The following is a 24413-nucleotide window of genomic DNA, read 5'->3' as shown; positions in this document are numbered from 1 at the left end:
AACCAGCCCTGCAGTTTGATGCAGCAAGATGCTATTGCAGATGCTGAACACACAATACAGTAAGCTCTTATTTATTTATAACGGTAGGAATGTCTTCCTTCTTATAATGAACCTGCTGAATTTTCAGACAAAAAATTTCCAGATTCCTAGAGATCAATTAAGTCCAATCCAATCCACATAACAGCAGTTGTTTTCATAGAGAAATATCCACTCATTCTCCTTGATGAACTAAGTCATTGGACCCTGATTTATCCTACCTCTAATTAGCAATAAAAGTAACCTACAGAAGATGAAGATCTGAACATCTGGTTTTTATTCACTCTAATGATCTGTACACATACTAAGTGACTTCATGTTCTGTTCTGCACAAAGAAATTCCAGATATCACTATGCAAATATTTTGAAAAAAAAACTCTTTATCTCTCCCTGAACCCACCCTCTATCTAGCTAGACAGATGGAGTTTCTGAAACAGAAGAAAACGTTCATCCCAGAACAGTTGAAGCAGTGATGTCATTCTTAAAGGGAGCTATAGATAAAAGGAAGCTGAGGGATAAACACACATACTTTGGGTGTGCATGTGTATATCCATCTTTGTGCATCATTTTCTTAGTTTATTAGTTGTCAGAGACTCAATAAAAAAAAACCCAATAGCTCTTTTTACAGGGTACAGTGTAAGATAAAGTTTCTTGACCAACACAGTTTTCTGAAATTCTTTTTCTCTTCGATTGTATCTTTATGCTCCATCCTTTGTTCATACATAGAGACATAACAGAGAAACAATTACCTTACAATTCTTTAAGCAAATGAAGGATTAACCTTTGGGCATGGAGATCATTGTTCCAAACACTTCATAAGGAAGAGGTGGAGCTGTTGAGCAAGATGGAGCGAAATCCATGTGTATGTGATAGTATCAGGAAAAGCAATCAGACTGACACAAACTTGTTTGCTTTCTTTTTTTGCAAATTCATTCCTCACAAAGCCTATTTCTTACAGAGTACTTTTGGCAGAACTGAATTTGAAAAGAAAACTAAGGTTTTGCTCTCATCACAGAAAACAAGCTCACCTTGTCAAAAGCAGGGTAAACAGCTCGGATCTCTGTCAACCAGCCATATGGCATGTGTCCCACTGGATATGTAGCTGTCAAAATTGCAACTGCCTAAAGTGTGAAGGAAAAACAGAAGATTACATATCAGATCTTCACAGGCAACTTGCTTTTTAACTAATATTCAAACACTTCTATCATTGTTAGATCAGCAGTATTTTAAGACTGTCAAGCATGCACCCGATTCATGACCACACTAGATGCAAACAACTGACACTAAGTAAATGAATACCTAGATTTGCATATTAAATTAAGTCATAATATTACTTTAATGTTGACTTAATATAGGTGAATCCCATAATTATTGTTTGTAAAACTGTGATTTATGGCTTAAAACAAAATGGCTTTTAAAATAAAAAGCAGTTAAAGCAGACCACAGCATGGTATAGTGTATGAACTCAGTTTATGACTTTCAGCTGCAGAAAAATTCTATGTTGCAACAATTCTAACTTAATTGCAACTGCTTTAAAATATATATACTTTGCCAGTTTCGTTCTGCATTTTCCCACATCCAGTAGACCTTTTTGATTTGATGACCAGTGAAATGTGGCACAGTTGTTAATGGAGAAATACTGTTCAGAACTGTTGTAAAAATAAACCAAACTATGATTTATGGAGTGTTTTCCTGCTTTCTAGCTAATCTAAGTCTCCCGGCACAGCAGAACAGCTGATGGTTGGGGGAAAAAAATGGAAAAATAGCAACTTAGCAGGCAAGTTTGATGGCGTGCACGCCAGGTAAGGTGTGAATGGGTGGGGCGAGTGATTTTATGGTTCTCTGGCAGGTAGAATCCCACCCCTGGTGAGGGTGCATTTTGTGCATGTGTGTAGATCATTTCCTAAAAACATCAGCTATACCGCCCAGACAGTTGACAAGCACTACGCGAGGGTGCGCAGCATTTGAAAATCCTCTTCTTTCCTGCTTTTTCAACCTCAGCTGTGCCGCACCAAGTAGCTGAGGTCAAAAAAGCAGGAAATAAAGGACAGCCAAGAGCCTGGGTGGTTGGGTAGGCCAAACAGAAATCATGACTAGCAACACAAGCAAATATGGCTATGTTGTAGATTATATCTAAACTACATCAGTTTATAAATTTTAGTAGTAAAGGAGCATGCACACAATAACTGGCACCCTTCTCTAGGAAGCACATTCATGAGTGTAAATAAATATTGTGATACAGAGCATGCTTATTTAAGCAATTACAGTATTGCACTTGAAAAAGGGAGATGGATTTCACAGAATTGCAAGGAACAGTTTAGGGACATCAAATTGAACTCTGCTCAGTACAGGAGTCTAAACTAAAAAAAAATCTGATAGCTGTTAACTCTGCTGGAAGACAGCCAGTGAAGAGAAATCCATCGCCTCTCTGGCTAAACAAGTGCACACTCAACTTGTTTTTTGCCATTATGAATGGGAGCTTTTTCTGATATTCAGTCATAATTCCTGGGACCTAAATATACTCTGGATTAACAGGTCATTTTATTTTTCTCAAATATTTGAAAGGTGTTTTACATGCAAGAAAGAAGAAGTAATATCTAAGCCAAAAATATGTGTCTCATCGTCTAACTGTGGTTAGAAATTCAGAAACATTAAAACTGAATTGGGCCCAAAATAAGAAAAATTAAATAACCGTCAACAGACCCAGCAGCATCTATAAGCTGAAATTTGCAGAACACTCTGCTTGTGTACCAGGATTTTCCAAACTGTTAATGCTACCAGTGCGTTCTCTTTTAGCAATGATGTTTTCAGAAACAGAAAGCAACAGAACACACAAACAATAGACACCAATGAAGTCAGTTATCAGCTGACAAGATGAGACACATTTCAACAAGAGAATGTTGAAAGGCATTCTTTGCCTTCACAATGGAAAATATATCCAAATGGGTGATTTAAAATATTAATTATGCAACTTGTGCTCAGTAAAAGTTAATTGTTCAATTAAGTACATGCTGAATACCTTAGTTCTATATTTCACTTCTTTATGTTACTTAGATAAAAGCTCAAAGGTCTTCATTTCCATGAAACAATGATATTAAATATCATGCTAGAATAAAGGTTGTACATTTAGACCAATCTTATAAATATGAGTAACTTCATAGTGGAGCAGAATTCTAAGCAACCAAGCAGGTACCCATATTTGCATTAGTGACGAATATCTGTAGCTCAGGTATAGGATGAGGGTGAAGGTTTGTTCTCCAAGCTTGCGGGTTGCTTTCCAAATGTTTCATTACAAGGCTAAGTAACATTTCAGTGGAGTTCAGGGGGTGTCACTATCAGTGGTTTATAAGGGCTTCAGGTGTGGGTGTGTCAAGTGATGGTCTTGTGGCGGTGAGGTGTGGATGTATCAAGTAAGTGATGGGTCAGGTGTGAGTCATCAGTGAGGGTCTCATGATGGGGAGGTTACATCATATGAGGGTCTTTGGAAGTAAACTGCTAGTGGTGGTGGGGGCAGTTCCATTCATTGTAAACAGTCTCAGAATTTGGCAGCTAAGGAAACAAGGTTGATGCAGAGCATTGTGTCATTTCTTGTTAGTCTGTATGACTAGCAGAGTCACATAATTCTTCACTGGAAATATAAGTAGCATACTTTTCAGGGAGAGAGATAGGAAGGGAGAGGGAGGGAGGGAGAAAAAGAGGAGGGAGAGGGAGAAAGGGAGAGGGAAAGAGGTCTTGTGAAAGCCAGTTACCATTAGAGGAAAAGTACATTTTACTTAATTGAGTACATTTTACATACAAAGACTAGAAGCCATCTGGTTAGATATGTTCAAGCTGTCATTAATTTGCAGAGTAGATGTGATTACAACTATTAGTCTTCTCTTAGACTGTGCTCCTTAATTTGCAGAAGATGTGTTGCAACAACTGAGAGATCTGGTTCTTTAAAAGCAGTTATTTTATACAGGTAGCCATCGAATTACAACAGCAATGGAGACTGGGATTTCTGTCACTAAAATGATATGGTCATAAAGCATGATGTCACAAGAATGCACTTTTAGCAATGGCAACCTTTGCGGTCCCCACTGCTGTTGTTAAATGAGCACCTCCTCTCAATTTCATGCCCATTTCCAACAATCAAAAGTAGGAAGCAAATAGCAAACTGTAAACCCTAGGTGTCTCAAAAGCAGGTCAGTAAGCAGGTAAGTGGCTGCTGTTGGGTGGGAAAGGGAGGGGTTGTGCAGATAGTTTGGGTGGTGCAGGGTGAATGTGGCAGGATTTGGGGTGGCTGCTGCAGGGTGGAAAACATGTGCACAAGTTGTTGGGGAGGGTGTGTGGGTAGCTAGGATGGTGTTGCACAAGTTCTGTGATGCTCAGAGGATGTGTGGGTAGCATGGGGAGGCACAACATGAGTGTGGTTTGGCTTGGGATGGCTGCTGCCAGGTGGGAAAGGATGTGTGAATGGCCAGGGAAAGTGTTTATGGTCCGTGACATGAGTGCAGAAGGTGTGGGGGAGGATGCACAGATGGGGTAGACTTATGTGACCTTCCTCATTGATTTTGCTTATAGAAAAGCCAGCTGGGAAGATCACAAATTGTGATAACAGGACCATGGGATGCTACAACTGTCCTAAGTGCAAGCCTATTGCCAAGCACCCAGATTAGGACTGGTCGTAAACATCACTTATTCAGCACCAATGTTAACATTGAAGAGTTGCTGAATGAATGGTCATTAACCAAGAACTATCTGTAGCACAATTTCAATGAAAATTTCAAAGGTTGGAATTGGGATTATTACTGGATAGCCTCCCTGAAAAGCCTTGGACATGACCCCCAGAGCTCCCTGAAAGCTGGTAACCAATCACAATTTTTAGTAAGAAAAAGAGAACATTATTAGTGTATTTTCTTTAAAAATGTAACAAAATATATGTTTCAGCAGTCCCAAAGGTTGCCTTTGTTTTTGAAGAAGCTTCTTGGATGAGAAGTGAAATGTCTCCAAGGAAAAACAAAGAAAGTTTAGTTGCCTTTTGAAAAAGCACCTCTGGAACAACCATGACCAGAATGGCTGAGAATCTCCATAAACATGCAATTCATAATTTTAAATAAATTTAAATTTCAATATATTTATATATTAATTTATTTACTTTATTTAATTTACAGTAAATAAATGTAAATTACTGTATTCACCCATAAGGAAGAAGATTCTTAATTTAATATCTCTTCTGAAAAAAGAAGAATAGACAGAAAAAGTGCAGCTCCTATATTGCCATAAGTCAAGGTAAGATACTCCACTGAAATTATTTGGAAAAAAATACATAAACTTTCTTTTAGGTACATATAATAAATCCAGTGTAGTTTTTTTTAAATCTCCATCTATTTCTTCGGTTGCAAGCTTTTGGAAAAATAGCTCACCCGCAAAGATCAAATGTAACCTTCAATTTAAAAAATTGCATCCCCCTTCATTAAGTGAAAAGGAAGTAGTAGCCAAATGAAATTTTCCTGAGTCAAAATCATCCAGAAAATCTGGACTTCTGGTTTGAGCTTCTTCGGCGACAGACCGAGACCTCGTCTCTCTGAGGCTTCGATCCGTGCTCGCCGCTGGAGCGTCCCAAGCTGGCTGGTTTTGGGGCTAAGCCAGCCCGTAGAGGTGGTTAAGAAGGGGGAGACTGCCTGCAGGGTTGAGGAGAGCTGCATCTCTCCTCCCCCGCTGGCCATTACTCCCTTTCCCGATGGCAGTTGTAGCGGTGGTCAGAAATGGCCACCACAAAGAAGAACTCAACCGGAAAATAATGTGCAGGAGGAAGATAAGAAGAGAAAGTTTTGGTTGACTGGGTCAAACAGCAAAAGCAACAAATAAGGTACCCTGGAATTGAAACTATTAAAAAAAAATTACATTGTTCCCTAAGAAGATTTTTAAGCTGCGGAGGAGAGAGAAAGGGGGAAGGGGGAAAGATTTGGTTCTTTTTTCTCCTTTTCCTATACTGACAGCTAAGAGACTTAATAGGCATTTAAGGCTGAAAATTGACTTTGACATTAATAGGCATTTAAGGCTGAAAATAAAAAGTCAAAGGGATAATAAAGATTTCTCGATAATCAAAAGCTTTTGAAAACAGGAAAGGAGAGAAAAAGAATAAAAGGGCAGGATCTGGAAGGGAGGAGACTGCCTGGAATTAGAAAAGAACTTACAGCAAAATCTCAACAAGACTTCCAAAAGATACATTTTAATTGAAACATCGCAACAAAAACCCCAGGAAGAGAAAGTGGAAAAAGAAATAAGAAGAAACAGCTTGGGACTATTTGGATTGCTTGATGATGTCTGGATTTTTGGTTATTGTATTTGAATGACTAAAATCAATCGGGTGGTTGTTTAAAACTGTTTAAAATGGCTCCACTTTTAGAAGAACTGAAAATGGAACTTAAAAAGTACAAAGAAGATGCACAAGAAGGGAGAGGTTCTTTTGGCTTCGTATTTCAGTTTTTAGAAATGGAGATTTGGAACTATGAGAAACAACAAAAAATGCCTGCAGAACAAGAAGATTGTGACAAAGAAGAAGCCATCTTTAATGAACAAGTAATCTTAAGTGGGGGGGAAAAGGAAAGGGGGGAAAGAGAATGGAAAGTTTAAGATTGGGAAAAACAACCCTCCCCCCCCCAAAAAAATAGAGTGAAAAATAAGTATAAAATCAGAAAGCAACAGAAGAGGGAAATGCAGAAGAGAGAATTAGAACTAGACAGACAAGAGGGTAATAAGGGGAGGGAGAAGATGAGGGGGAAGAAAGAAAGGAAAAGAAGTTATAAAGGACAGAAACAAAATATAGAGAAACAGGGCCTATTTAGAGATAATGGATGAAAATCTAACTGAAAAAGGGATTCTGCAAAGGTACATAAGATAGTATTGTTATATTAGAAATAGAAATAATTTTAGAAAATATGAAACAATGTATGATTAAAATGTCTGATAAAATAGCTGTTGTAATTCAGTGCAATGCTTGTCAATAAATAAATGTAACAAAATGAATATTTAATTATTTATAAAACATATGTGAAGAGAAAAAAGGGAAAAATTAATTATGGAGATTATACGTGTCTTTAAGGAAGTATGCTATTTAATTGAAAAGAAATGTTAAAGATGTTCAGATTTTAATGATTATTAATGATAGAACAATTCTGGAATGGAATGCGGGTTTATAATTACATATATTTATAATCCTTTTTTTTTTAAAGAATATAGTGTGTATTATAAGAATGTACCAAGCAGAATTCGATTGGAAGTTATGTATTATGTATTATATTGAAGGTCATAACCTTAAGGTATATACTGAAGTTTAAATAAGAGTTGAATGGATGTAATTAAAAAATATAATGGTGTCATACTCCAATTAGTAACTACAGGAGAAAATTTGTTTAATGAGAAAAGATAATATGAAATTGAAACAGAACAGACAAAAGTATAAATATAATGATTTGAATTGAGATAAGATAATCAAAATAAAATTGAGAAAATTAAAACAGGGGAAAAACTATATAGAAAATGTAGAATAGTATAAGATATGGAATAGAACACAAAAAGGAGCATGAAATTGAGTTTTGTGTCTGTATAAAGAAGTTCAACCCGGGACCATGCTATTTTAAAAAAGATGTTTTACTTGTATTTTGTATGTGTGAAAACCCAAATAAAACTTTATTAAAAAAAAAAATCATCCAGAAAATCTAGAGAGGGCAAACTTAGTTAAATAAAAAAGAAGACTTAATGACAATTTTGATTGGGAAGTCTTTCAGGGAAGAACAAGTCAAGCCATGTTGGCTAGGAACTGCAGAAAATAAATCCAATATAGCTCAGAACCAGTAGCATGGGTAAGCTACCAATGGAAAGTTAATATATCTTTAACAGCTTGATATGATTCACTTTTAAAGAACTGGGAGGAAACATAGTTCTTTTGTCAAGAACATATCTAAGTTCTCTAAATAAATATAGATCTGCTATTAGGAACAAATATTAGAAAAATTAAAGCAAATTGGACTCATACCTCTGTGGCTGCCGAACTGCCACCAAGGTCACGGGATACAAAGAGATTCACAATGGGCCTACTGATTCTTTGAGTGGCCAAAATTAATGCCAAAGGCCACCAGAAACTTAGCATCTTTTTTATTGTTGCATCTCCCTGCAGATAAAATGAGAAAAGTCAGTGTTGTTAAATCATCACAAAGTCAGAGCACAGCCATTAGAGGAGCTAAAGAAATTATTTTACAAATGCTTAGACTGTTTCAAGAAAGAGGTGAGAAATAGTATTAAAAAGCTCCTAAGCATATAAATAAAAAAGGAACTACAGATTCTTAAAAATATTGCCTATGGAAATACAGGAGTATTACTGTACTAGGGCGTTCAAACCATATTTAAGAATTTGCTAAAATTATTGTACTTTAGCTACAATTATGCAGTGTGATATTTTAAAAAAACAGTTCTTCTCATACATTTTTCTGCAAAGAAGCATCTTGGAAGATTAATGACTTTCATCACCTCACTATTTGTTCTGCGTTTCTTTTAGTTAGTTCTATGCTCATTTCCTTGGTTTGTTGCTGATTGTCTCGTTTCTTAGTATTGACACAAGTAAGAATAAGAGAAAAAATATCGGAAACAGGACCACAAGAAATATTTTGGTTTTAGAGATATTTAGAAGCAACAGTGATATAGAATGATCAAGTAGCATTGTATATACCAAGCCTGACATATGCTGCTGAAACTAAAAAAGAGTAAGTTACTTTGAAGCCAGTATATTTTATTGCCTAGTGATGAGTATGTAACTGTAGCAGTCTTGTACTAAAAAAAAACCCAACAACCCTCAGGCAAATTTCCAAAATACAATTGAGTTTTACTATTACTATATAACATATTTTTTACACTGGAATATTTTTCTCATTACCTTTTCCAAATCTATCAAATAGAAAAATATCAATTAAATTTAAGAACATCTTTTTAAAAGCATTCTTTATAGATAACAGGAAACACTAGAAAGAGTTTCCTCATTTTTTTAAAAAAAAAAATCAAAATTACAGTACTTGATCTCTGATATATGTATATGTGTGTGTGTGTGTGTGTGTGTGTGTGTGTATGTTACAATACTCGATCTCTGTAATATATATTTTATACACAGACACACATATATATAAATCAACATATAAATAAATTGTATTTATACTATATATATATATGTATATAATATTACAGAGATCAAGTACTGTAATGTTGAACTATAACCCTATAATACAAATAGATGGACTGGATGCAATTATACAGGTAATATATTAATGTATCCAAACTTACTCCCATCTCTGGCCCGCTATGGTCAGGAATAATATCATGAATGTTTCTGTAGTAACCCAGGCATAATGTGGTACATCGGACAAGTGCTCCCATATACAAAGACAGGATTGGGATGAGGAGAGGCTCTCGGCATTCCAAGTGACTGTGTAGCAAAATAGCCACAAAAACCACCTAGCCAGAAAAAAAAAGAGAAGAGGAAGACTAGTTAGAAACAGCTAAGACAGTCAGAAGGCTGAGTCTCTTGGGACATCATTTTCCAAACATGAGATATGTCTTCATTATTGTTCAGGAATATATCTTCCCAAATTTCAGATGGTATATATTGGTTTTTCACCTTTACAAGAAATAACAAAGAACAGAATTTAATGATTGATTTCTATTACCTGCATTCCACATTAATTTGAGAAATTGCTTTTTATTATATAGAATGTAGTTGAAAATCAGATTCTCAATTGTACTCAAAGGAATCAATATTTTAATTATAGAATATATGGCCGACATTTTTATCAAGAAGCTGTAAGTATAGACACACTTGGAGAAATGAATTTGAAATTACAGGTAATGGCATTGAAAAAAAATGGCAAAAAGAATGACCCTTGTGCTTACAACTGTTGCAGTATCCCCACAATTATGTGATCAAAATTCAAGTGCTTGAATTAAATACTGGCATGTATTTACGACAATTACAGTGTCCCAGGATTATGTGATCGACATTTGCGACCTTCCAATGGTTTCTACCAAGCAAAGTCAATGGGGGAACCTGGGTTCTCTTGATGGCTGTGTGATTCACTTAACAACTGCAGTTGTTAAGTGCAGTGAATTGTTTAACAACCATGGCAAAAAAGATGGTTAAATTGGGGGCACAACTAACTTAACAACTGCCTTGCTTAGCAAAGAAAATTCTGGCCTCAACTGTAGACGTAAGTGGAGGATTACCTACATTTTAAATAATTGATGGTTTTTTTAAAAAAAATTCCTGAAAAAATATGGAATATTTTTCATATAAAAAATATGATGGAAAAAATATGATACTGGTGAAATAAGATCAACCAATAATTGGAGGTGGGACAAGAAGGATAGCAAGGAAACAGCTGCATTGATATAAATCTCATCTACTTCAATGCATGATTTATGAAATTATACTCATTAAGGAAACTTGAGAACACATAATGTGAGATAAATGGCAAGAGGAGCAAAGTTTTAAATAACAATGCAATCTGATTGAAAGTTTAACTCAATAATCTTTGCAACATTTTTGTAAGATAGGTTATCCCAATATTGCTGATGAATGGCTGAATGAGAGAGTTCTGTTTAATTAAATGAATTAATGATTTCATTAAGACTACAATGTACTGGTATTTAAAAGGCATATTGGGTTTTATATGAAACCAGAATACATGCAACACATTATGCAACACAGCACATATTTTTTTCACTAAGAGTTAGTTTAAATCCAAATTTTGGGTTCATTTTGTAGTAGTCTGCTTATCTGTGTGGGTCAGATTAATTCTGATTACTTTCTCCCTATTTCACAGGATTTTCAGGGAACTAAAATATAACATATTATACAAATAATTATAACATGGATGAAAACTAGAGTTAATTAGTAGTTTTAGCAACTGTGTTTAAAAGCTAAAGAATGGGACTAGAATAATCAATATCCCTTTCCTTTCCATCTAATGGCATACTCTTTATATTTAGTATAGTTATTTTAATTGCAAAAAGCAACTCTTCAAATAAATATAACCAATAAAGTAAGTTTGGATGATTCTATTGAGAAAACATTACAATGCACAGCTAATGCATGTGAATCTTGTTACATTTCGCATATCTCCAGAGAAACATCCATGTGGGCTAATTAGTGAATTACTGAATTAATGTCTTTAATGAGAGTGATTACGATTTAATGGAATATTTAAGTAAATATACTGTTACATTCCTATCCACTTAGTTTTATATATTTAGTATGCATTGAAAACATTAACTGAGCTGAAAGATCATGTTAAGATCTTTCTTAACCTGCTAAGAAAACCTGTTAAATTGTAGTGTTGGCCAAAGAAACAAAAATGAAGTGCACTAAAAATCAATTGTTAAAACAGAAATTTTGAGGTAATGATATTCAGGATGTGGTAACTTGAAGGTTTTTTCTGCAAAACAATGATGTGATTGAAAACTAACAGAAAATCTCTCTGGGTTGCCTTTCCGATCCAAAAATTATTGTGTGATTAGTCTGAGAGAATAGCAGGAAAAAAAAGGCTCAATTATAGTATTAGTTTAAATACAATGAAAAGTATATTTAACAGCATCCATTTTAGCACCATCTAACAGTTAGATGAGTCATTAATAGCTATTATGACACAAACAAAAAAGAGCTAGGTAACAAAACTGTAATTATAACATTATAGTATAATAGTACATGCTGATGATAAACGTAGAGATCAATAACATGATTTGTGTGTGTGTGTATGTATGAATGTGTGTGTGTGTGTGTGTGTATGTAGTCTTTGGATAGATGTAGCAGTGCCCAGTGACAGCAACATCAGGAAGAAGGATTATGAGAAACTGGAGAAGTACCAAGTCCCGAAGGAGGAACTGGAGAAGTAAAGGCCAAAATTCATGATAGAAGCACTCAGGTCTATGACTCCTAAGCTGGGAGAGTGGCTCTGATAAATCTCAGGAAGATATCTGAACTCTCTGCCCAGATGAGTGCAATGCAAGCAACAGCTAAATTCCTATGCAGAACCCGCAAACTCCCAGGCCTCTGGTAGAGGACCTGAGACTGAGGAAGACACAGACCACCCTTAAGGGTCAGAAGTGATTTTATTTCAATATTAGTTTCTTATTGCCAGTGTCCAGGAACTGGCAGCCCAGAATCTTCAGCATCAATTCATGCATGTTCAAACATATAAATTAACAAAGACTTTTACAAGCATGGAAATGGCATTCATCTAACTGGACAATTCCCAACTAGTTGGGAGGAGCCAATTGTAAGTTGAACAAATTCTTACCTGAGCAATGACATCTGAAATGGAAGCACATCCAACCAGAAAGCTGTATTTGTGTTTCAGAAGAATGCCTGCATGTGTCCAAGCCTGACAAAAAGGAAGAAAAATGGCATGACTCTTAGTTCTGGAATACCAGTAAAATGAATACAGATTGCACAACCACAACATTTGGTGAAATGGTTCTGGAATAAACATTAAAAGCCATCATTTCTTTCTCTGCTCACAAAGGTGTGAATCTCATTCTATTGTGCATTAAGATGGGAAAATGCTTTCTAGCAGATTAACGTTGTTTAGCCCTTTTTTATCCATTTTTTTTATTTTTTAAATTTTATTCATCTTTTCACATGAGCAACATGTTTCCAGATTATAGCACTTGTACATAATCATACTTTCATTTCCATTGATCTTATATAATATTAAACGTTGTTTAGCCTTGAACTCCAGGTGCTTGATTACAATTTCCATCCTCCCTAGCATGATCACTAGTCAGGAATTACTAAAGTTACACATCATCATTATGTGGGAAAGAATGTGACAATTTCACAAGCATACAAATAAGTTGATTACAAAATGAACTATGGATACAGGCACATTTTAAGCATTAGTATCAAGTTATGTATAATTGCTAGATTACTGTTTGGGATATAAGCTAACTCTTTAAACTGACTGGGAAAGTGGAACATTTGTTGAATTACAAAGAATGTAACCAGAGTAAATGTAGATAGTTCTGAAAATTACAATTAAACCCTCAACTGTCTGGGCTGTTTAATGTAAACAGCGTCTGTTAAAGCAGAATGTCCATTAAAAGTGTCCATCATCTATTTTAAAAGACCTCCAAGAGCAAGAACAGCAATTTCTTTTGGAGACTCACCATGGCATCCATGAAAGGAAAAGCTGCAAGATAAAGGAAGGCCTTGCGTGTTTTACTTCCCACAGAATCGTCCACATGATGCAACTTGTTAATGATGTAGTATCCCAGATCACTGTATGCTGTAGAATAATAACAATAATAGTAGTAATGAGAATACTACTGAGTAACAATAATAAATCGCAATAGCAATTATATTCTACAGTTTGGTATTTTAAAATTAAAAACAACAACAGGAGTACTTTCCCACTGGGGACACTGATAGTTTTAATGGACATAATCTCGTTGCTTAGCAGCAGGTTGGGATTCAAACTTTTTAACAACCAGTTAAAAAGTTCTGTGGGTGTGGTTAGGTGGGCGTGGCTAGGTGGGCATGGCCATGTGACTAGATGGGCATGGCTTCTTTTTTTGCAGCACCCCACCCCCATTTTTTGAGCCTTCTGGGCCTCGGGGAAGCCTCCTGGGGGGGTGTTTTTGGTCCCAGAAGGCTGCCCTGGAGCTCAGGAAGGAAAAAAAATGGACCCTAGAGGGGTAGCACCCCCCCCCATGCTCCATTTTGGGGCCTTCTGGTCCTCAGGGAAGCCTCCAGGGGGGACATTTTTGCTTGCAGGAAGCTTCCCTGGGGCCCAGGAAGAAAAAAAAAATGGAGCCTGGAAGGGGCAAAGCAGTATCTCCCCCACGATCCATTTTTTGTCTTCCTGGGCCTCAGGGAAGCCTCCTGGGCAAGCAGTAAGACAGCTAGGGGAATCCTGGCACAGCTGATCATAGGAACAGCTGATCGTCAGGAGGGGAAAAAAAGAAATACCTTAAGGAGTGACTGGGCAGGGAAAAACGCAGTCAGCGATGTTGGGTATGCACACAATGTTGCACATGTGTGATAAGGACTGAGGGCAGGGAGGGGAGGGGTGGGCGGAGAGGGGCGGGGCCAGCCAGGGGCACGATTTGCTGGTTCTCCGAACTACACAGAATCATAACAACTGGATCTATAGAACCAGTCCGAACTGGTAGAATCCCACCCCTGCTTAGTAGGTTGGTAAAGTCAATTACTATAGACCACCCCTCCCCCAAAAAACATAAGGGAGAAAAAGTTTTTCTTCGAGTAATTGCAAAAGATTGAAGGAAAATGAGAGTTAAAGAGTTTTATGCTCCTTTCTTTGGTACAGTTGTGCATTATACCAGGGGTCGCCAAGTTTTTGGATCTCAGGGACCACCAAACTCATACTTTTAAATCCCAAGGACCACTAATACAATTTTTTTTAAAAGCTAATATACTTAATATATTTTTTTATGTTAAATATAATATATATATATGAACATAATACAGAAGCCTGATGATGGCAGATGAGATTCGCCAAAACATTGCTACAACTTTAAAAGCACAACTATAATGATGTGGGAAAATACCCGAACAAAGCTGAATACCATATATATATTTATATATTTATATATTTATATATTTATATATATATATATCGACACACACACACACTTACTTATTTAATTATAACAAAAATGTAAATGCTTAATGATAAAAAAATAAAATGTTCCAGGCTGGAAGCCTCCCCCGCACCTGGCACCTTCCAAAGAGACAGAAGAGCAGGTGGGATGTGTGTGTGTGTGTGTGTCTGAGCTGAGGAGCCTCGGGGCAACTGCCGCTGGGAGAAGCAGAGGCAGAAAGGGGGCTTTGCTCTCTTGGGGGGCAGCGCCCCTTGGTTGCCACTCCAGGGGCTTCTCAGCAGGCATCTACCTGCAGAAGGACTGCCGCTGTTGGTGAGTAATAGGGGAGGGGAGGGGGAGAAAGTGGGAGTTCCCTTCAGATCCTGGGTGGAGGATTGAGAGGCTCAGATCTGCAGCCGAGGAAAAGCTGGGGGGGAGCTCTTCCAGAGTCACCTGGAGACAGGCAAGGAAAGGTGTCCCTGGGCGCACTTCGCTCGCTTTAGCACTTCACTGACAAACCCAGCCACAGCCAGTCGTTATTTGGGGGTGGGGGAGGAGAGAGAAAGCATCTCTCGCATTACCAGGGGAGGAAAGGAGATGAAACAAAGCTCACTCTTTCACTGAGACCTACAAAACGCCAATCTACCATGTTACAGGAGTTCTTCGAAATCATCGAACGCTCCCACTTGCAGTTTCCGTGCCTCCCGGCTCAGGTCCCTGAGATGCACGCTCCCACACATGGTAGTGGCAGCAACAACAGTCCCCTCCCCCAGCAACCGCTGCCAGCTCTCCCCATTAATTTTCTAGCTTTGAATTGCTCCCAGCTCTCTTTCCTCCCCCCCCCCGCCCACATGTAGGCAGGAAAGGAAAGGGAGACGAAGCCGTGCACAGCTCCCCACTTTTCCAGTCCTTGCTGCCTCTCCCAGCATTGAAGCTTCAGAAATGCAGGCAAAGCTGCCACAGTGGTAGCGCCCTGAGTTGCTTGCTTCTCCACTACACTACTGCCTCCTCCTCCTCCAGCACCACTTCCTTCTCTGGGTAGGGCAATTCTTAACTAACCAAGCATGCTAAGGCAACTCAGGATGCTACCGCTGCGGCAGCTTTGCCTGCATTTCTGAGGCTTTGATGGGGAAGAGCTGACAGTGGGTGCTGGGGAAGGGGACTGCTGTTGCTACCGGTGCCGGGTGTAGGAGCTGGTTGGCATGTGCATCTCAGGGGCCTGACTCTGGGGTCCCTCGGAGAGCCAGGAGGTGCAAGAACTGCATGGCTCAGATTAATTGCTTTGGGGGGCCATTTCTTCTGCGGCCCACCAAAAAATTTCCATGGCCCACCAGTGGGCCGCAGCCCTCCAGTTGGTGACCCATTATACTATAAAGGCTCTTGATTAAAAACAAATAAAATATTATCACAGGTAATTATTTAGAAACAGTGTACCAATGATCCACAAGCATCTTATTTAAGCCAATTGCTTTATCTGCTACCAGATAAATCAAAATAAACTATTTTGGTTCCTAGGCGATTTATTTACTCATGATAAGATACTGGATACTGTACTTTTATTGCTTGGAATCTTCTTTAGTACCCCTGTGTCTTGTTTTGTCATCAATTCTGTCTCAGAGTGAGTCACCACTGTAACTTTCCATAACTGTTCATTCTTCACTCCTGATTCAGGATGCTAGTCAGCTGATGTGCCTACACTTATTTTTACTCAGCTCATTCAGTCTTCTCCCTGTCTCTTCTCATCCATCTTGTCTACCAGAGTTGCTGAAAGATGGTATTGTCATATCTTAGCTCCCTAATTGTTCTTTTGGGAGCTGAGGAAAATATTTTATAGTATCGAAACAGGATTGAAATATATACATAAGATTTAGTGAGTGGGATCCAATTCCTGACTTATTGGGAACTAGGCCACACAAGGGGTATGAAGCTTTGCAGCTGCTTGGTATCTAGACTGTACATGTGAAAAAAAACAAAACCCCACAGCTGCTGATCTGTGGAGCCAGAAAGGTTAGGGGCTGCTGATTTAGTTGGATAAGCTGTATAACTGCAGTTTTTCAAAAAGCTGTTATCCTCTAAAGCCAGCAGTACCCAACATTTTTGGCACCAGGGACTGGTTTTGTGGAAGACAATTTTCCACAAAAGGGCGGGTGGGGGATACTTTAGGCTTTGCTCACTTGGTACCACACCTCCAGCTGTGCAGTCTGGTTCCTAGCAGGCCACAGACCAGTTCTGGGGATTGGGGACTCCTGCTCTAAGCTATTACTGTTCTTAAAAGCATTTTGTTATTCTTCTAAGAAACATACTTATGAAACCAAAAGAGATTTAGGGCTAAGTCAGAAAATTACATTGATTCCAGTGGACCAATTTTCCCCACTTTCAATATTCAAAATATTAGTTGCTTTCAAAGATCTTATCAAGGGACTGAATTTATACTGACAAATATCCTCACATGATTCCGATTACATCCTCTAACCAACTGTTGGCATTTACAGTTTTGAAAAACAATGATCTCATACTAGCATGATGAAAGCTACCACATCAAACGTGGCACACCACCTCAATACTTCATCAGTTAATCTTGTCACACTACTATAATCTGAGGAGATACATGACATGGTTAAAAATGTTATCACTCATACAGGACAGATGCTTGATTTTATCTTTTATGTTCAATTGTTGATGCTTTAGTTAATTTTGTTTTTAATTTCTTAAACCTGTAAGTGATCTTGAGGTTTTGCCTTACCTTAATAGGGACTCTAAATGGTTTCAAATGAATAAATGCTATTGCACAATGTGTGCAAAGAGAACAGCACTTCATTCTTTCCTCTGTGATACCTAGCAGTATTCAATGTTGGATACTGGAGCCCCTTCATTTCAATTGTTCAATGCCAGTTTTTATGCATTCCATCTGAATCTCTTCTGACTTCCCTCTACCCATACATAAACTATTATTACAAAATGAAGATTACAGTAGACTGTGGAGATAGAAAAACCCATTGTTGCAAGAATTTTAGTTAGTGCTTAATCTATGCCAAAATATCACTAAGTTTTTCTTCTTCTACTTCAATCTTGTTTAAATAATTGGTCCAAAATAAGGGATAGGAACAAACTTGGAACCCAAATAAGATATATTTTGTTTTTTGTGACAACGTGAGGAGGCCTTCTGTTAAGAGACCTGGCTTTGATCAAAATTTGGAGAGTAAGGGAGTGAAGTTCTAGTTCTGGCAAAATTATAATGGACAAATGCCTAAGGAAACTGGATGAACAAAAAGAAGTTATGTGTCAGCCAATCATTTGAGCAGAGGTGCTATTACAATAAAAACTATGAAGCAAACTTACCTATCAAGGTATGAAACACTGCAGCCACAGCCCCAGCTACAACCATACACAAAACTGCTTTGGTTCTGTCTCTCTTACTGTTGACAAAAACGAGACCCACATTTTTGAAATCACTCATCGGTCCTGTGAAAAACTTCATGAGGGAGTATGCCAAGCCATAGCTGGCTAGCATTTCCACTGCATCTTCCTTAACAGCTGCAATACCCCTATTCAAGGCCTAAACAGACACAAGAAAATAGAAAGGAAGACACATTAACATGTGCAAAATGTTACTAAACATGATTACTAATTTTAATGAAATAAAGTAAAAACGACCCATACATTATTTTATGTCACTCAGAAAAGGGACTTGTCACATAATATTTTTGTGCATTTCTATTTCTTTATTCATGAAATTTAAAAAATGAGCCCAAATATCACTATCTTCAATTTGTAATTCTCCTTTTTTCTTACCACAGAAGTCAGCAATATGGAGTTCATAGGTAGCATAGCACCTGTTGCTCCAAAAAGATACAACCATAAAATTCAGTCACGTGAATATGGCAAAATATCACATGGAAAAATGAAATTTCAAAGTTCTTCAAATTTCAAAGATATTAGAAGCTTTACTTTGGCAGGTAGGTCAAATACATTACATGATAACACCCAAGGCCTGATAAAACTGTCAATTAAAAGTATAAACCATGCATTAAAGAGGAAATAATAAAACAATTGATACATATGAACATATGCTTTATGAACTATGAACCAAGAAGTATCCTTGTATATTGTACTCTATACCTAATGCTATGCTTGGTTTGCACTTTTAACTTCTGAAATTAAACAGTTATATATGTAGACAATAAGAGATATGACCTTGATGTAAATACAGATAGTCTTTTACTTACAACAGTTTATTTAGTTACCGTTCAAAGATACAACACTGAAAAAGCGACATGATCGTTTTTCATATTTATAACCATTGCAGCATCTCCTTGGTCATGTGATAAATTCAGATGTTTGGAACTGGTTCATATTTATGATGATTACAGTGTCCTGGGATCATGTGATCACCTTTTACGACCTTCTGGCAAGTAAAATCAATGGTGAATCCAGATTCACTTAATAAGCATGTTACTAACTTAAAAACTGTAATGATTCACTTAACATGGCAAGACAGGTCGTAAAATGCATCAGCCATCTATTTGTCAAGTCAGTTTTGCCCCATTCTTTAACCATGCAAAACAAGGTAATATTTGGAAATGCACTTCAGGTAAACTAAATACCTCCCTGAATCAATGAAGAGAAGAGATACAGCATAATCACACTTTCAGAAAATGTTAATATAGCCTATCTCAAGAAAGTGGTCAGTTAATTTGATTTCCCCCTTCCCTCCAAAAGGAAGTATATCTCAACATACAAAGTGAGGAAAACTAACCTATTCATAGAACTAGGTTAAATGTTTCCCACTCTAAAATGTTCACGAAAAATGAATGTACACCAACTAAACTTTATATATTAAGCATATACTGTATATTAAGCAAAGTTATTTTGTGTACTAGTTCCGAGTTTCAATAGTGAAAATACATTAATATTGCTTTATTCCATTACATGCACTACATGATGTTAATAAAATATAAAACATTCAGTATCCTTTTATTCACAAGTGCACTGTTTGTTTCTACCCACATATAACCATTTTTTTCCTGGCTTGCTTGCTTTTAAACAAAATCACTGCATTTACAGAAGAGCATTTATCTCCCTTCTATTTTCTATTTGTGTGCTGAATTTCTGGTTGTCTGACTTTTAAGATAAAAAGATTTAAACACCATTTTCCTGTTCCGTGTTCTAAAATTCTCTTGATGTTCCTTTATACATCCATATATACTGTACCTACATTTGAGTAGTACAGTCTTTTCTATCCTTCCATAAATATGATTCAGTGTCAAAGTGCATAGAAAGAAAGTGAATTTATTACTAGCAAGCTGGCAGCCTGACACTATTCATCTGACATAATACTCTTGCTCTCTGATTGCCCAGATAAAAGAATGATTTAAGAATAGGATTTAGAGCATCAAAGCACCCAGAGAAAATGACTGACTCTTTACATAGTATTTTGCCAACAGCTGCAAGAAAAGAGTCATACTATAGCATGGTAAAGAGGTGGGGAACCCATGATGCAATGGAAGAAAATAGCAAGTGTTAATTTGGCTGTGACTCTACAATGACCGCAGAAGCCTTCATGTAGAAAGTTCTCCTTTCACCTCTCGCTGCCCTGAGCTTCAAAACATTAGTTTGAAAGAGCAAACCTTTAGCAAAAATGTATTTCCAAGTGAATGGAAGATTATTACTTGATGTTTTCCTGGGCATTTAGGGATGAAAAGTACTTAAAGGGGAAGGTGAGAGTAAATTATGAAGTATATAATTCTCCTCCCCAACTTAAGGTACATTAAGCCACACAAATTTGTATAATTCAATTTGCTTCAGAAGATTTGAGTCATGTAGAATAAGCACTTTTTCAACTCAGCACAAAATTAAAACTTCTGAAACTCACTGCTACGAAATTTGGTGATAGCACATAAGTTTAAACAAATACACAAATTCATACCAACTATAATTTCAGAATGTAAATTAACCACAGCAGCTAAATAGAACCTCTACGTTCACAGAGAACAATTATTAAATGCTAAAATATAAAGCATGTCAATCGAGAGGACATTTGTACATAGAAACATCAGAAACTGAGCAGGATATAATTTTAGTACCTGGAAGGATAAATAAAAAATAGAAATGTTTGTGTTTGATTTATAACAATTATAAAATTGGCCAGGAATCACATTGTAGAGCTATATGGCACCCTGACCTTGTGTGGCTGTGCACTTCTTGTAGGTTTTTGCTAACCGTTCAGCATGAGATAATGTCTCAGCTCAGTTTTTCCACTAAGGAATAGTTCACTGGAGAAATTATGGAAGGTCTGACACTGTAATGATGCAATGCAAAGGTTGGTTCTCCAGTGGGTGGATATTAAAATAAACCTAACCCGAATGTTGGTTGCTGAGTTTAATTAACTGCCTCCAGACAAAACCAAATGTTTTGACTGACCGGTTCAGCATCTCCTTTTTTAAAGCCAAAGAGAAAGAGCTAATAAATCAAAAATGTCAAATGTTCACTAGCATAGTCTCTAGAAAATAAGTTTTTCCCCAAACATTGGAAAGCTGGGTTAATTCCTCAACCTTATCCAGATTAAACTTGAATGATTCATGTCACTCCATAGCTGTTCAGATCTCTGTCTAAACGTTTATTTATGTGCCCAACACAGGTCTCTCTTTGGGAAAAAATTACTCCTTTTCGAACAAATTTTGGAGTCTTACGAAAAAAACAAACTTCATGAAAGCAAGAAAACAACTCTTATGATTAATAGACATTTTACTCAAGTACAGATATTGCAAGATAATTTAGATCCCACCAATAATATTACTTCAATCACAGGGTATGCAACAAAAGTAACAAAGAGTTATGAAAACCAAAACAATACCTGAAGAAATCTTAGTAATTCTTACTCTTTGCTACACATGGATAAAGTATTCTTGCAATAAGGAAACTGACTTTTACTAATTTATAGATGTATGTATGTAAGTATGTATGTATGTAGTTTAATATAATTAGTTCCAATTGTACTTTTGGGGAAAAGTGAGATATCAGTGCATGTGTTTTGTTTTCTATTTCCTTAGAAATTAATTAGATAGATGTCATCCTTACCAGTCCTAAGACTAATTTAAAACTGTAATGGGTTGGCATCTACAATAAGGTTTTATGACTTCCAGTACATAATATATACCCATCAGCAATATAGAATCTCATCTTGTTCCTCAGCTGTTAAAAGCAATCAGATAAAATCATTATCTAACCACTATCTGTAAACAAGTTGAAGTAGATTGCTATAATAAACCTTTCCAAATGTGTGGGGCTGAACCTTAATTTAAAAATAGCATCTCAAGGCAATAAGCATCCACCTTAACAACGTAGGTTCAGGAAACCAATAATAATGGCCCTCAAAGGAGAGCCATCCCAAAAGTTAATAAATGTTAGGCTGCAAAAGGCAATACTTGGTTTGCTACTGCCAATCAGACATGATGGAAAGATGGGTAGTTGATGAGAATCCAAAACTTAATTTTGTGCAACCTCAGAGAGACAGGGATATTGCTTATAAGCCACAATGCTTTATTTTGCTGAGCCAAAAGCAGCTCTCAATATGAAATGTTCATATCTGTTGATAGCAAGAATATTAAGGTAAGAAGTCGAAAATACTAGGTGGGCCTGAGAAAGACCATAATAGCAGTCTAGAAAGATGAAACAAGTGCTGCTAAAATAACAGAAAAACAATTATAGAGGTAATAGCAATAGCACTTAAGACTTATATACTGCTTTACAGTGCTTTACAGCCCTCTCTGAGCAGTTTACAGAGTAAACATATTGCCCCCAATAATCTGGGTCCTTATTTTACCCACCTCGGAAGGATGGAAGGCTGAGTCAACTTTGGTGAGATTTGAACTGCCAAATTGCAGGCAGCCGGCAGGAAGCAGAAGTAGCCTGCAGTACCGCCCTCTAACTACTGTGCCACCGTGATGCCACCGTGGCCCATGATGGCATTTCCAATAGAAAAGCAATTTGTATATGTCTCGGTGTGAAATGTTTTATAAAGTTAAAAAATCAATGCAAATAAATGAAGAACAAATTAAGAAAGGAAGAAAGTTAAAGAAAAAGTGTTCAAATAATGGAGTGGGAAGAAGAAAAAATCTTTAAAAAGCAACTTCCCACCTTCTTTACAGAACTTGTAGACATATTTGATACTGTTTTCTGCCTTGAAAATCACATTATATAGTTCCTTCTTCCCAGGTACAGCTCATTTTAATTGTTTCATCCACAAATCATCAGTTCATTTTTATCCAACTTCAGCAAAAAAAAAATCCATATTGAGCTTCCAGTCTTTCACAAAAGCAGTTGTTCCTTCCCTAACAAAAAGTCATTTCTTAAATATATTTCGTAACTTTTACAGGTAATCTTCAACTTACAACCTGTGGTGGACTGGCAATTGAAAAAATGACGGGAGACGCAGAGAAGACGTCTGAGCAACTGCCAGCCCCGAGAGCCCTCGAGTAGCAGTATTTATTAAGAAAATACAAATACAAAATCAAAACAATGACTTCAACATTAGCTCAGCAACATTATCTAGCTAGGCCTTGGCGAAGGTGATAAATTTCCCGTGAGAAAGCAGGGCACCAAAGGTCCCATGGCTCGGATAGGTACTGTGAACTCCCACACACATTCCTGTCCTCTGAGCTTTGCAGATAACAGGATCAAACTCTCATCATAAAGACACTACTGCCCTCATGAGGAGCGTTTGTGATACCCCCAGATTCTTACAAAGCTGTACAAGAACTTGCAGAATATGATGGATATATTACCACATTCCCTCCTTTTTATTTATTCAAAGATAGGGGGTGTTTCAGTGGCAAAATACACAGTTCCTCGCAAACTTGGTTTCGTACACTTAAGGCTTAGGCACACATTTGAAATAGATTAGGAATACATTGAATACAGCAACATAACATAATAAGTGTAATAACAATTATTACAACTAATTGAAGCAATAAACGTAACCATGAGCTGTCAGGAAGCCAATCCCATAGCAAAGCCCAAAGTGACTTATTGAAGCCATCTTTCCCTGCTTCGTGTTCAGCTATGCGGTCTTCCATATCATGAACAGTTCTTGTAATGTTAGGCTCATAATTATGTATAAAAAACACAACAATGTAAATGAATTAAAGCACAAACTCCTAACATTATATCTAAAGCATAAAGTAACTTGGCGAATTTCAGACACTTCTTCATTTAACATCTTAATATTCTCAACAGTATCATAAAACATAGCAACAGTAAAATTATTTAAAATATGAATATCTCTATAGTTCATAGCTATTCCAAAAGGTGAGTACATGCATACAAAGCTAACAATTAGTTACATTTAAACTCTTTGCTGCAATCCGAACGTCCTTGATGTAGGAATTTTCCTTCCATAAATTATCACCAAGGTCTCTAGTTTCTGAGATAATGGCAGCTCTCCGCCTCCGTATTAGAGTCCGTGGAGGCATAAGACGAATGGAAAAAGAAGTTGTGTAAAGTAACTTAGGCAACTCCAATTGACACCAATATTGTCCATAGTCTGAAACAGAAACATTAAAAGATCAGAGTTGTAGCACAGGCTGAAGATATAATATCCTTATCAGGTCCCGAGTAAAGAATGTCTTGACCCTTATGCCAGGACCAATATGCTGGAAAAATCAAAAGATGCCGCTGTTTGCAGATTAATTTAGTCCGATTCCCCAAAGGAACCTGCTGCATACAAGTTGATAACCTCAGATAAGCAGTCATCT

General features: G+C 37.0%; 1 protein-coding gene across 1 annotated transcript in view; it reads right to left on the bottom strand.

Annotated features, from left to right (window-relative positions):
* ANKH (ANKH inorganic pyrophosphate transport regulator) overlaps positions 1–24413 on the bottom strand; it is a 115006-nt gene that overhangs the window by 15700 nt on the left and 74893 nt on the right. Inside the window, exons 2-7 of the mRNA XM_026701048.2 lie at positions 18001–18217; positions 13228–13346; positions 12360–12443; positions 9352–9522; positions 8057–8191; positions 1065–1157 (exon numbers count right to left, since the gene is read on the bottom strand). Coding sequence (XP_026556833.1) covers positions 1065–1157; positions 8057–8191; positions 9352–9522; positions 12360–12443; positions 13228–13346; positions 18001–18217 — 819 coding nt within the window. The remainder of the gene's footprint in view (positions 1–1064; positions 1158–8056; positions 8192–9351; positions 9523–12359; positions 12444–13227; positions 13347–18000; positions 18218–24413) is intronic.

Source organism: Pseudonaja textilis, chromosome 3 (assembly GCF_049901715.1).
Source record: "Pseudonaja textilis isolate UNSWEBS1 chromosome 3, rPseTex1.2, whole genome shotgun sequence".
NCBI classification, from domain to species: Eukaryota; Metazoa; Chordata; class Lepidosauria; order Squamata; family Elapidae; genus Pseudonaja; species Pseudonaja textilis.
Note: the sequence above shows the minus strand (reverse complement) of the source record. Positions and strands in the feature narration are given on the sequence as shown.